The sequence below is a fragment of the Pelecanus crispus genome, chromosome 5 (genome assembly GCF_030463565.1).
Source record: "Pelecanus crispus isolate bPelCri1 chromosome 5, bPelCri1.pri, whole genome shotgun sequence".
NCBI lineage: Eukaryota > Metazoa > Chordata > Aves > Pelecaniformes > Pelecanidae > Pelecanus > Pelecanus crispus.
Window position 1 is genome coordinate 79,588,337 of NC_134647.1, and position 14,370 is coordinate 79,602,706.

The 14,370-nt window shown below is 37.4% G+C and overlaps 1 protein-coding gene across 4 annotated transcripts in view; it reads right to left on the reverse strand.

Annotated features, from left to right (window-relative positions):
• EVI5 (ecotropic viral integration site 5) overlaps positions 1 to 14,370 on the reverse strand; it is an 84,326-nt gene that overhangs the window by 28,736 nt on the left and 41,220 nt on the right. For 3 of the 4 annotated variants that reach the window (XM_075710300.1, XM_075710299.1, XM_075710301.1), the window contains 3 exons: positions 14,160 to 14,318; positions 12,327 to 12,473; positions 6,835 to 6,930 (listed from right to left, as the gene is read on the reverse strand). In XM_075710300.1, the coding sequence (XP_075566415.1) occupies positions 6,835 to 6,930; positions 12,327 to 12,473; positions 14,160 to 14,318 (402 nt within the window). The remainder of the gene's footprint in view (positions 1 to 6,834; positions 6,931 to 12,326; positions 12,474 to 14,159; positions 14,319 to 14,370) is intronic. The other variant, XM_075710298.1, reaches the window with a different exon arrangement.

Below are 14,370 nucleotides of genomic sequence, written 5' to 3' on the forward strand. Positions count from 1 at the left end.
GCTTTCGTGTAGCCTTAGTGAAATTAATTGAATGCTTCCTATCGTAGCATTTACTTCAGTAGGAACTGGGCATTTCACTCTGCACTGGTTTTATACTGTGCTTGAGTAGTTTTGTACTTCTGAAGAAAACACTCAGATCAACTGTACTGGTTCAAAAGTGAATATTAAGACTACACTTACAATTTAAAAGTCTTTAAGGTATGAACACCACACCTTTTAAAAGGAAATAGCATAGGCAATTAGTAATCTCTCTCCATGTTTTTTTTGTTTTAAAATCTAAGATTATACACATAGGATGTGGGTTGTTGGTATGGTTTTTTTGAGGGGCAGCACTATTACAGAAAATCTGTGGTATTTGAGGAGGTCACGACATGAAGAAGAATTGCTAGTCTCCAGGCAAATAATAGCCATTTTAAGTTTAAAATTAATATACAGTGGAAAAGGCAGATAACATATCAATAAGCAAAGTGTGAGCATTATCAGAATAGCAAAATAATGAAAGCTAGCCAATTCTAGAATCTAGGAATTTTGTTTTAAAAAAATCCAGTTACATGTGAATGAATCTCTACATCCATTTCCCTGGGATACTGCTTCTACATATTGGCACCACTGCAGCGCCTACCTCCTCTTCCCAGAAGGGTTTTTAGTAATGCCAGTTGGTGTTACATTGTAATTAAAGATCCGCCATCTCAATTTTGCTGCTTTTGAAGATTAATAACCCCCTGCAGTCTCATCCTCTCTTCCAACAGACCGGCTCCACCAGCACTAAGAGGGTTAGAAAACCCTGTATCAGGGAAACAAACACCCTACTGGCCAGGAATCGCCTCTGCTCCAGAACAGCAGTGTAACAGGGTAAGCAGCCAATACGCAATCCAACCTCCTGCCTCAGAGGCTGTGTAAAGAGAGGGAGTAGCACAGGCAGTGGAGCAGGAAATGAGCCCTACAGATCAAAAAAGCAGCTGCTAAAACACTTAGGCCCCTTCTATTCTGGAAGCTCTCACCTCTCTCATCCTGCTCTGAAGTACCAGAGTTACCGCGCTTGCGTGCATATCAAGAGCTACACCGAGAGCTCCTGAAAAGAAAAATCTGTTCCCCAAAAATTTGCTGCTTAGAATGAGGAAAAAACTCTGCCCACCAAAAATTATCAGCTGAGATTCATGGCTGTAGTATCGTACCTCCTTTGTCTGGCTTTCGATGAGAAGAACAGCTTTTCTGTACCTTCAAAAGAAGCAGCATCTAGTCTCAAGAAACACACCTGATGCCTACTGAGAACTACCGAGCATGTGGAGACCTTCCAAACTCCATCAGCACAGGACCCGGATGCACAGCAAGAGTGCAGGGACAGGCTGCTTCAAAGAATGCTGATCTTAAAGACCTGAAACCGTTACTGTCTAGTACCCCCCCTCCCCAAATCAAGTATAGTAATCATGATAAAACAAAGTTTAAATAATAAATAAATCAATCACTGGAAACCACCTGGAACACACTGGAGACCTTAAGCCTGCTTTTGCTGCTCAACCAAGAAGGGTCCAAATATAAGACACAGAAGATCCATCTAATCAAATTTCAGTTGCAGGTGTTTCATCCCAAGAGGAGCACAAGCAAAGTTTTCCAAAATACTCTTGATGATCACATCAGAGTAGGAAAAGAAATACACATCAACAAGAAAAATAGGCCATTTTAAATAATAAGAAAGCATCTAGGGTTGTCTTCACTTTAATAACTGCAACCTTAAAAACAGAGAAAAACAAAACCAGTGGTTTTATAGGCAGCCAAAATCCAGGCACACCAGACAGTTGCTGTTCTTCAGATAACAGCGTATCATCTTTACTAAAAATGTCTACAAGGTAGGGCATTTCCTTAACACCCTTAGTTTGATCTCTTCCAACTTAGAAATATTTACTTGGTAACAATCTGTCTCAGCCTCTTTTCAGGGGAGGCTTTTAAATTCTTACTCTGTGGCAAAAGACACTGTGTTAAAAATGTAAATGAAGTTTATTCAGAAGGGTAAATGTGGTAACTAGTGTCCTTTCAGTGACTTTACAGTGACTCATTCTAGACTTTCAAAAAACACATCACTAACATCACACACCACTATTGATAAGAGTAAAAAAAAAAAGTTTCCTGTAATTTGAAAAGATGGAAACAATTTCTTTACTCAACAGTCAGTACTTGGAAAAGTTATTAAACAGAGGTCATAGAAAGGCTTCATTCTAAGGAAATAGTGCTAAAAGTTTAAACTGTGGGGGAGAGAACTAGCACAATCATGGATTTCCTTTACAGTTGTTCTCAAAGCAGCTTTGACATGGTCAGAGATAGGGCAAGTGTGACAAAATTCTCTGAATCTGCCAGGAAACACATCAGGAGGAAGCGATGCTACCCACTGTCCAGATCAGCCTAACGAAGAGAAGAATGAATTCTTATAGATAGTTTTTCCTTTAAGATTACTCAGTCCTAAAACCAGTTTTCTATATTACAAGTGTGCTCTGTACCTCCCCAACCCAACCCAGCTATGGATAATTTTAAGAGGATGCTACAAGTCACCAGCCTGAACGGAAATAGAGGGAGAGAGATTAAGCTGCAGAGCGGAGACTGCAGCTGACCCGGCTCTGCTTCCTCAGTCCGCCTACGCTTTCACTGGCCTAGCGCTCCTTACCTGAGCCAGCTGACTGACTCTAGCTGGCAACTGATCTTCCCTTCCCTCAATTTCCCTATAGCCTCTTTTTCTCTCATTTAGCCTGTCCTTCCTTCAACTATTGCAGGGAAAGCTCTTTTAAAAACAAACAAAACAAACCTCCAGCAACACCAAGGGACCAACAGGACTGCCCATATGCGATCAGAAGGAACACTTGCTATTAGGCCAGAAGTGTAGTGAAGCTTGGTAGACTTTTCTTGGCAGCTTTAGGAAAGCACGCACAAGCTAAAAGCAATAGGGTTTTAAAGGCTTGTATTAAGAAGTTAAAAGCATTTGCTTGTTGCAGTTTGAAGCTATCAGACCAGTTCAGCTGAAAACAAGAAAGACTAATTCCCTGAGGAAACAAACCTGAGGTTTTGCTGATTGACTATAAAGGGAGACAATATCCATTCCTTAGTCCTGGCTCTCTGTATCTTACAAAAGCATGGGACAAAAGGGGTCAGAGAGTGCATGTGGCTTGGCCCAAACAAATCATTTAGTTATAGGATGTGAACCTCTAACCTTTGTGAGAAAGCAGAACGTATCACATTGAAGACAACAGCTTCTCCCCAGTGTGGATGTACAAAAAATAGCAGCCCAGCCATCCAAAAATCCATCCTTCATTTGTTAATAATTTGCTCAAATGTCCTGCTCAAAGCCCAGAAGTCTGCTAAATACTTCCAAGTCATGTTTGCTTCCCAAGGGTTTTATAAGCTGAACTGGCAAGTGAGAGAAAAATAAGGAGAGGCTAGAGGAGAAAACAAAGGCTGACAAAGTAAACCTATCTTTATACATAACTTCAGGGTCTTTCCTTGTCACTTCTGGGGCTTAGGTATATGCAACATAAGTCAAGCTTCAGTTACAATTCAATTTTGTGTTATTTTTGCTAAGGTACGACTCATACATTTCTTTTGTTTAAGAATATCCATCATGCATTAGACTATTCTCTGCACTTCAGTATGCTTACACAAAAGGTTAAAAGCTTGGCATCAGGAACTGAATGCCTGACAGAGATAAGATGACATTCAGAATATATAAAAAGTAACTTCCTAACATCATAATAAACTGACACCTTGCTGCAGAATTACATCTACTATTAAATGACAGTTCTATCTCCTTCTCCCTTGCTGTCATTATTACTAACCAAAACTAAGAGTGACCCAGAAACTGTGATTTAAATCTAGCATTTGTGTGTGTAACGTCAGATCAGTTCTTATGTGGGAGTAGTGATACTCTGCGTTACAAATTTAACACCAGTGTCTTGCACCTACACCTACGTGAACATTTAAAAGAAAACTGCACAGTTTAGATTAAGCATTGCTATGGACCATGTGGACCTGGCAATGAATCCCTAGAGCTTCTTAGAAAAGCACCATCCCCCTCAAAAAAAGGAAGGTTAATGTGGTAAGTTAACTTCCTCCCTTCATCTTTATCAGCTTTGAAACAATATGACAAGCAGACCTATTTGTGATGCTCCATGTGAAAAGCACAGTTACTTTGAGACTGACACCTATGCTCCAAGACTGGCTAAACATATTTATGGTATTAAATATTGCATTTCAAGTCATTAAGGCAAGTCCAGATTAAAAGGCCCTCTGCTCCCCACATCAGGTCACAGCAATTCCAGTGACAAGCTGAATGGAAGAGGGTGGGAGGCAGCTCTTTCTCCAACAAGGAAGAAGTTATCTAGATTTTCAGTTTCCTTAAAAAGCAGCTTTTGTTAAAGCTCTGTTACCAGTTGCATGTTTTATAGTTTACAAGCTTTGGGAGTTAAGGCTTTCCAACTCCATCATTACTTTTTTTTGGTGCAGGTGTTTCAGAGGCCTTTGAGCATGAGTACCCAAAAAGGAAGTTTTGATCTTAAGTTTCATATTTGCTGGCAAAACACACTAGTCAAAAATATCTATTTGCCTGCAGAATCTCACAAAAAAAAATCTGTCACAGCCCAGTAAAAAGCATTTCAAGTCACATCTAGAGTGTCAAAAATAAGTAAATTGACATTAGAGGAACTTATTTCTACTAAATCGATTTTGTTTTAAATGTCTTTATACGGTTAACACTCAAAACCTGTATTTCACAACTGAGGAAGTTGTATTTCAGGCTAGTATAAGTTTGAGATCAATAGTTCACCAAAAGCCTAACAGGGCAAGGTCATTAAATTAGAAACATGAACCACAGCCGCAGAATGACTTCATACTCCAGACTGTACACAAAGAAAGCACAGCCATTCTGATTTGTGGAGAAAATCAAAAACCTTACTAAGAGACTACAGATCAAGAAATCACTAACAGGTGATCATCTAAGAACACCAGAAAGATTGGAACTTGAAATGCATTTAGTAGGACTGCAAGGCCACCTAGAATACGAGAAAAACAGAAAAACATGACTAAAGGTTGCATCATGCAAAGTAGCAATTGTGAAAAGGAAGGAGAGATATGTGGATAAACAGCCGAATGCGAGACAGTGCAATACCATGACAAAAGAGGGACAGTGTAATCTTTGGATGTATTAGCCAGAGTTATGAAATAGATCACATTCCTGCACTTAACTTCCTTACCTGTTTCATGACAAGATACTATAAAAATCTGCCGGCAATTCTGACACCCATAGCTTAAGCAAAAATACGGAAAGGGACTAGGAGAGAGCTACAAAATGATTGAGTACAGATGATTTGATCTGTTAAACAACAGAAAGCCAAGTCAGATGTATTCACATTAAAAAATTAACACAATTCTAATTGGGCAGCAGCTATCAGAAGAAAACCCAACTAATCATTATGGGATTCACCATTTCTTCATTTCCTAAAATCAAGACTAGAGTACTTTTTGTGAGACCTGTATCAGTCAACCAACAGAAGCAGGATGGCATTTAAAGTCTGTGCTGAAGTGAAAATAATGTAAAATGAGTACTGGCTCCTCACCTACAAAATCACGTTGTTTGAAGTAACCTTTAAACTTGTTTCTTCTTTCCCTGCCGCCGCCCCCAGTAAAATGCTAACACATGAGTAGAAGATTGACCTAAACTCAGCTATTCTCTTGTTATCTTACTAGATGATAAACAATTCATATGCAATGCTTACTGTACTTATCTAAGTATTTCTAATGTACTGATCACAGCATTATCTAAGCATTGTGTGATTAAAAGAAATGATTGCTTTATCTTTTAATAAATTTAGTGCCTGCTGCACTAGAGGACACGTATTCAAAGTGAAAATTCTTTATGCAAGCTCCATTAAATTTACTTGTACATTCTATATACAAAGAGATCAAAAAGATGCAAGTAATTAAGAAATCATAGGGAAAAGAAGGCTTTGACACAATACAGTAAAATCATCACCTTGAAGGAAAGATCTCAGAGGTAAGACAGACACTAGCAATACTAGTTTAATTATAAAAAGGTAAACTAGAGTAACTAGCTTGTAACTTAGAAATAATAACCAAGAAAGCCTTTGCAGACAGAGGCAGCAAAATTCAGACAGGACAACAGTATATGAGTACAGGAAAGACAGACTACAGTAAGACATCATGATTTCTCAAAGCGAAGAAGACATGAAGAACAGTCATTTAGGGTTCTCTCATGAAGGAAGCAGTGAGTTCACAGGACAGCGAAAGCTCCAAAAGGAACTGAAAGCATAAGGAACACAGAGGCCAAAGGATGCATCTTCAGATCCTGCAGTGACACGGGAGCAGTTAATAACATTTACTCCCTTTATGTAAATCTTGAAACCAGAAGAGTTCTACAACAAATCCTCCAATACTATCATAGCAGAAGAGTAAGCACAGAAAGGAATGGTTGCTGGAATGGAAATGCGTGCATTTTTTTTGGACAGAGAATGTTTTCAATCTCATCTATTGATTGGTAAAAATTACCAACTACAAGACAAAAACCATACAGAAGTCAGAGTTTACAAGTGTTGCCTGTAGCATGGGTGCTTGTACAGAAGCAATTACTAACAGCTCAGAAGTACACCCATAAGGCAGATGTAAGGCCTTTGCTTTTATGGGGGGCACATTCAGCCATACAGCATCGTCCCACTTCGCAAAGCAGTGCCTTGTATTCGCAGTAGGTTAATAAGGAAAGAAAGTGGAGGAAGAAAAAAACCCACAAAGTACAAGTAGTAATCAGTATCAAGTTACACATTTCATGCCATCACTTGTTACCTGGATTTCTAATTCAGCAATATGCTGTTGGAGTTCAGCCACAGCTGCAATGCAGTCTGCCTCACGGAGCCGTACTGCCATCACTTCTTCTTTACTCTGAAAGAAGTAATAGGTTGAAGCTAACAAATAACACTAGTTTCAGTTGATTAAAGACTGTGCACCGCTTTTACCCAAAATCATGTAAGTAAAGAAAACTTAATACACTGCTGTGTGAAATATCATACCTATTGATAAGGCATATTCTACAGAACCCAAGTTTAATTTTAACCCATAGACTTGTGTAATCATCTAATATCAATTCTAAACTACAATAATCTAAAAAATACCTGTGTAGTTTTGAAAACATGCTATTATCAATTTCCAGGTCCAGAAAACAGTTGTCTTGTCTTCCAGAAATATTATATTGTAGATTAAGAAAAAGTATCAACATAACAACAAAAAACCCAGCTCATGCTTCAACTTTTGACTTTATATATAGAAGAAACAGCAAAGCTACACAAGAATTACTTATTTCATCATTCTTTTTGTCAAAAAAAATTAAAAAAACCCCAAACATAAAAGCACAGATGTTCTCAACCTCATTTAAGTCCGGCTATCTCAGTCACAGTATAAAACAAAGATTTGCAAGACAGTTTAGAGTAAAATTCTAATGCCTGTAACCTACAATCAGACTCCTGGTGTAAGTTCAACCTGTAAGTTTGCCTATAAGCAATAGACAATTTGAGTTTGGACAAGAGACAGGGCAGTTTAATTATTTCTATTTTACAAGACAAGTCCTCAAGACTTCAGAGCACAAAACAATTACTATTACATTGTCAGCAGCTTTGGTAGAACCACAGAAAGAAGACAGTGATAGATACTGAGTGAGAAATCTTTCAGCTGGAGTGCAAATAATTCTGGAGAAGAGAGACTAGGCTCAGGTACACTTATTTTTATGGCAGACTGCTGTAACTCTGCAAACTGTAGTTACTGTAAGTCAGTTCCAGTATTTCAGTCATTTTAATGTGTGCTTCAACCTTGAGAGTACTTAACCACCCTCATTAGACAGTTTGGTTGAGACTGAATTGAACATGCCAAAGCTTATCTATCGTAGCTACTTGAAAACATGCTGTTTATTTGAAAAAAGACCCCTGTGAAAAAGGTACATCTTCTACAGTATCCAATTAACGGCATTTGTAATCACTGGAGTCCATTTCAGAAGAATCCATCATGTGCTAGCCAAAGTTTAGCCAATATTGCTAAATTCTGCTGCACAGTTGCTCGAATGAAGCCAAACCCACAAGTCCACAGGATTGCATGTATTTAACTGAAAGCTAAAGGACAGACTGGCTTGGTTTGACTTTGGTATCTGAGATGAGTCAATAGTGTTGCTCTAGATAGCACTGATGCTTTATCTCCAAAACAGAGCATGTTCTCAATAATTACCACAAAAGTTGATATGGTAGGAAAGACAAGACTGGGTCAGAGGCACAATCTTATGTTATAAATTCTTCAGCAAAACTGATTAGAAAGATCAGTGCTGTGTTTCAAGAAACAATTTGAAATTAAGTCCTTGCTGTAGAAGCAGTAGTCAGATAAAGAGGGAAAAACATAACAGTACACACCAATGACAGAAAACAGTGTCGTATAGGTGGTATGAGATGCAACTTGCTACAAAAATTTTGTGTTTCTGGTTATGTATTTTAAGCTACACTTTAAGGAAAAATACAAGCTCCAGAAATAATGTACCAGTTCTTTCTGCACAGAAAAAACAATTGGGGAGTTGAAAATCCAAATGTATCTTCTCTGATACACCTCTTCAAGTAGAAATATTGCTACCTAGCCAAGTTGTAGTGACAGAAACAAAACTAGCTCATTATTTCAGATGACTTGAAACAGTAGGAAGGGAAGAAAAAAAAAACCAAACATCTGTTTCTAATGGAATTAGGAATAACAAACTTGCCAGATTTAAGGAGATGCAAGGTAGAACTTCAAATAATATTTAGTGCTACAAAAAATTTAGCATGTGTCTGTATTGCTCCACGACATTACCTGAAAGATTATTGAAACCTTCTTCATCAGTTTTGCATACAAAGTTCTTGTATCGGTAACATATTAAACAGCTTTATTTCAGGTATTTACACCGCAGTGCTGTCTTTTCAATTCAATCTACCTGCTATTATCTGTATTGCAAGCCAAATCTAAGTTGGTAGCAACACTATTTAGTCAAGTTACAGATACCGAACCTACTTCTAGAAGGACTGCAGGTATGACAAATCCGCTGCTATTGCTGGAGGCTAGCCTTTCACACCCATAACATATGCCTTACATCACGGTCATAGGATATGCTGGTTTCTTGTAAACCTAGTTAATATAAACAAAGCCAGTCAAGTTGCAAGGTTGTGGCTTGACAAGCATAACAACATTTCTCTTTCTACTTCAGACTTCAGCCTTCATTCTTTTCTTTAAATTCACTTTAAAATTAAAATCTCATTTTCCTCACATAGTGAAGTAATAAACGACCCCAAGCAGGGATTTCTTTCATGTACTGTGGTATAGAGATGGGGCGACAGGAACTTAAAATAGTCTCTCCCATAACAAGAAAAAGTGAAAGCATTTGGCATGAATCTTAGATTAAGCTAAAAATCACGCTTCCAGTAGTTTGAATGTGGAGAGCAAGGGACAGGAAACAGAATGACAATCCTTACAAATCAACTGCCAAAGGACAATGGCTTTTTGTATCCTCTCATTTTTCACCTAACTGTATATTATCACAGAGTTAGAAATGGAAAAGTTTTTCATGAGTTTGAAATAGCAATAGGAAGTTCAATACCAAGTTATGTCCCATTTAAGGAGCGGGAGAACACTTAAACTTTTGTATATTGTTTTAACATGGCTTAATTTTCTTGATGACACAGCATTCTTATTAAATCTCTAAAACACTGCTGAATTGCTTGTATAGATTATTAGAGAATAAAGTCACAATGAAAGTTCATGACAAGAGTCAGAGGTAGGGGGAAAAGGGAATATGAGGGGAAACTATATTGAAGAAAGGTAGTTTCCAACAAGTTAAGTGTGAGCATCTTTCAATACAGTTCGCAAAAAACCCTTGTGTATTTAAACAGTACAGGAGTCTATATGGTATTATACTACGCCTCAGCCCAAGAAGTCACAGTCTAGCTCACAGTTAAACAGTAGAGCTCCAGCTAATGTATATGCATCATATTGGTAATATTTCATTTTATATCAAACATCAACTTGGAAAACATGTTACAATGTAAATTCTGATCCTCTTCCTGTCAGTGACTGCAAAACAAGTTTTGGGATCTAATATTACTGAACATCAGTACCGCTACTTCACTGGCTATTGATCACTGCTACTTTCAGAGAATGTCTAAAAAATATGACTGGTGCTGTGTCTATTACTATCACACTTCTCTAACCCATGTTAGAACATAACTTTCCAAGCAAGTTATCCCCATGAGAGCAGTCATGTATATTAACTCATTAGTCAGGTTAAAGACATATTACTCTTTTTATAGTAAAAATAAAAACTGCAGAATATTGACTACACTCTCTCATTCCCTTAAGGATTAATGAGGACCTTCAGTATCAAACACCAATCAAACAAAAAAAGTTATGGGTTACATGAAAAGACATGTCGCCAAGATCATGAATATTAAAAAACAAACAAACAAACAGAGATCACTAAGAATAATCTCAGCATTTAAAAAAATAGCACTTAGGAAACCAGTGATTATGGTAAACAAAAACCAGTCAGTAGAAGCAATTTCTTCTAGTTAAGATTCAGGGGCTTGTTTCCTAAAAGCTTGTGATGGAGTTTGATGAGTCAGTAGAAGTTACGTCTTCACCACATTTTAGATTCAGGTTCCATTGGAAACAAATGGAACTGGCAAGACAGCAAGAAAAATAAAAACCTAAAAAAATCCTGAAATACCTAGAGTACATCTCAGTTATTTATTGTTCTTAAATTTCTTTAAAATGGAACTGAACAACAACAAAAATTGGCTTCATTTTGCTGAAAGAACTCTGAGGCAAAACTAGCAAGAAATTGCCAATTACAAATTACACACTATGGCTTTGAGTAATGAACACAGGATCAGAGTTTACTACGTAACTGAATTGCCTAGATTTATGCATTACCTTGGAGAAAAGAAATTACAAGAAGAAATGAAAATCTGTAAAAACTGAGAAGTATGATATTATTAGCAAAACTATGCATATTAATAAGGATGTCATTTCATCACCAGGCTAAGTGACAATGATAAACCACTCAGACTACACTCTTGATTCATATGGGCCACAGAAACCTTTGACAGAATTGCAGCTAACGCAGTCTGTAGGGTACGTATGGTGTTACAAGCAAAATGCATGTATATGGATAAAACTGAAAAATGCTCACTCAACCAGTAAGTGTTCTGCATGAATGAGAATAGAAACAAACACTACAGATAAAAAAGGTTTGGTTACATTAAGGGCAAAACTAAGATGTGATCATAAACAACAAATTATATAACAGCATCTGCTCTCAAGTGGCAAATTCACAGCCACAGTTTAATAAATGGTAGTCTGATTATTCATCTCATTAGTACGTTAAAAATAGTGCTAAGTATCCTATTTAGAAATTACTGACTGTTCAGCTCTAGCTGATTTTATAAAAGACTATTTATGTGTCTTTTGGAAATAAGCTTTAAGTAAAAAGTTGTTTTCACGTCTCTAGCAAATAATGTCTTAACTATAGTGATTTGTCAACTAATACTGCCCTTTTTTGAAGTAAATATAGTGGCAATTTCAGGGAAATTTTCATCCAAGTTAGGAGAACAAAGCTTGAAAGACTTAGCCTTTATTTCTTGTCCATATGACATGTGCACAAGTTATGAAGACATAAATTATTAGTAACTGGTTATGGAGTTAGTTACAAAACTAACTAATTAAATCTGAGATTCAAACATTAGATTGGGCTCTCTTTTGTGCATTGACAGTAATAAAAAAAACCTCTTTTGCCCAGTGTTTTTGGGCTGTCCTCTTAAAGTCTGGTTACTATTAAGCAGTGACTACCATAAGACTTCCTTCTGTACACTTCTCCATTCAAAGGGTACTTCTACTCCCCTTTTTTGAACCTAAACTAATTCTGCAGTAATAGTCAGTGTTGAAGTAATGAACCTCTTCTGTCACTAAAGACAGAGTACACAGTGATCAGAATCTGTTGTGTAAGAGTGTCTTTTTATGTATTATACACAGACACTTTTCTGAGTAGAACCACACTTTAAAAGTTTATCTTTGTGGGACCACAAAGAAGCAGCTCTGTCAAAACCTCAAGTGATTTTGTGAGATGGGAAATTCAAGATGAAATTGTCAAATCAGTAAAAGAAAGTTTTGGTTTTGTGATTTCTACTTCTCAATTAAGACACAAGTCTATCCAACAATAGCGGACAAGACTAGAAAGTAGACAGACATTAGCACACAAATAGTCCAGTCACGATGTTGTTTACCTTGCATTCAATCTCTGCTTGTCTACATTTTTCTTCATTCAACTGAGCAAGAAGTCCTTTGTTCTGTGCAGAAAGATACTGTACCTTCCGCTGTAGGTTGGTAACCTCTTGCTCTGCCCTTCGTAAATGGTTACTATTGATCTGATTCTGAAGTTTATGACAAAAAAAAAAAGGAAAGAAAATGCATGTTAAGGAAGGATCTTTGATATTAATTTAACTCCTGGAAGCCTGACGAGAAATACTTGTAGATTATCTACCATAAAAAACTTTTGATGAAAAAGCATTCAGAATTTTCTAAGTGTAATCAGAAAAGTCTGCTTGACATTTGGGTTTATGACCAGGATATTCAAATCATTCTTAAAAAACAGATGACTCATTGTAAGAACATGATTGCAAAGCTCCTGTACATCTGTTTTTTCCCCAATCTCTTGCTTAGGTAAGTAAAAGATTTTGTGAAGTTTTATCCCATCTACAGCAACAAGCTGACGCATCCGAGAAACATCAGGTATGTCAGAAATACTACGTGCACATTTCTCTGTCCAGTGAATTCCTGAAAGTAACATGGCACCTTAATTAAGATCAGTGCATTAGCACAAGGCACACCATTTTTATACGAAGCTGTGCGTAGACCAGTACATGACATGAGAACCGCTGCACTTCTGTCAAATGACAGCTGAACAGCGTAAGCATACACAAAGACTCGATGCAGAACGAAGTGAGAAGTACCTACGGTCTTGTGACTTTAATACATGTAATCCAGACAGCAGGATACCTATGCCCCCTACTGACTAAAATAAATACACAGATGAGGAAAAACCAACAAAACAGAAGCACACATTAACTGTAGTGAAGCAGTGCTAACACTTCAATGACAATCTTAAAAGTTAAGACAAGAGGAAACTTTTATCCAGTTGCCATAGAAAAAGTGGTGCCTCTGTCAGAAAAGAGCCATCACGTGCCTTGCAGTTAGCTCACCTCTCTTCACTAGCACATCCTTACGTGCTCTCCTGGTTTCTGGGATTGCTGAAGCTTGTCAAGTAAAGTTTTTTGTTTGTTTGTTTAGCCTTTTGGATGCACAGGTCTCCTAAAGTAACAGTTCCATTTAGCAGGTAGTTCATGGGAATATTCCTCAAAAGCCTGTTACAAATCCTTCTTAATGAACAGCACATTGTGCTTATTGATTCAGTTAAGAGTTTGCTAATATAATACTTGTGCACTTTCATTTCAGATTTGTTTGCTTAATAACCATTTATTCCCTAGTTACACAAAAAAGATCTTGGCAGGCAAGTTATTTTTGTCTTTTTTGCACAAATGTCAGCAACAGTAAATCATGCTTTTCTTTTCCGGCACACGAAAGGTAAAGCTTCTGCTAAAAAGACCTGACAGTGTGCAGCTGTTTTGCTGGGAGTCCACACTTCAGTAACCAGATTCATGGCCTCAAGGGGATCATCTAGTGTAGGCAATTTCACCAGAAGAAAGAAAACACTGCCATTTAAAGAATTAGAATTACTATTATGAGAATCAATTAGGTTTGTGAAATTTAAAACACCTTAAAAGTACTTTTGTTGTTACACCAGTTAGAGAGTCTACCAGTTAGTCCAAATGAGAAATGCAGAAAGCTTAGTCCTGGAAAAGACGAAGGAAGAGAGTAAAGTAAGATGGACTGTATGCACTAGATTCTCCCTCCTAGTCTAACAGCACTAAAAAAAAAGCACATTTTGGAACTAAAGTAATGCCTGTAGATGGTAAAAGATCATCACCGAATATCCACCATTTGACACCAATTTGCCAGCATTCAGCTCAATTCACACATGCTAGCGTTCAATGACATACCTGCGTTTCCACCTCCATCATTCTTTGTTTGGTCTCTTTCAGTTCAGCCTGCGTTTCTGCTTCTCTCAACCGGACTGTCATCAGCTCATCCTGTAGCTCATTCACTGTGTTTTTTCTGGGAGGATCTTTCCATCTTCCAGTGGTACGAGCTAGATGACGCTAAAAAAAAAAAAAACAGCATGCCACTGCTGATAATGGCTGATCTTTCCTG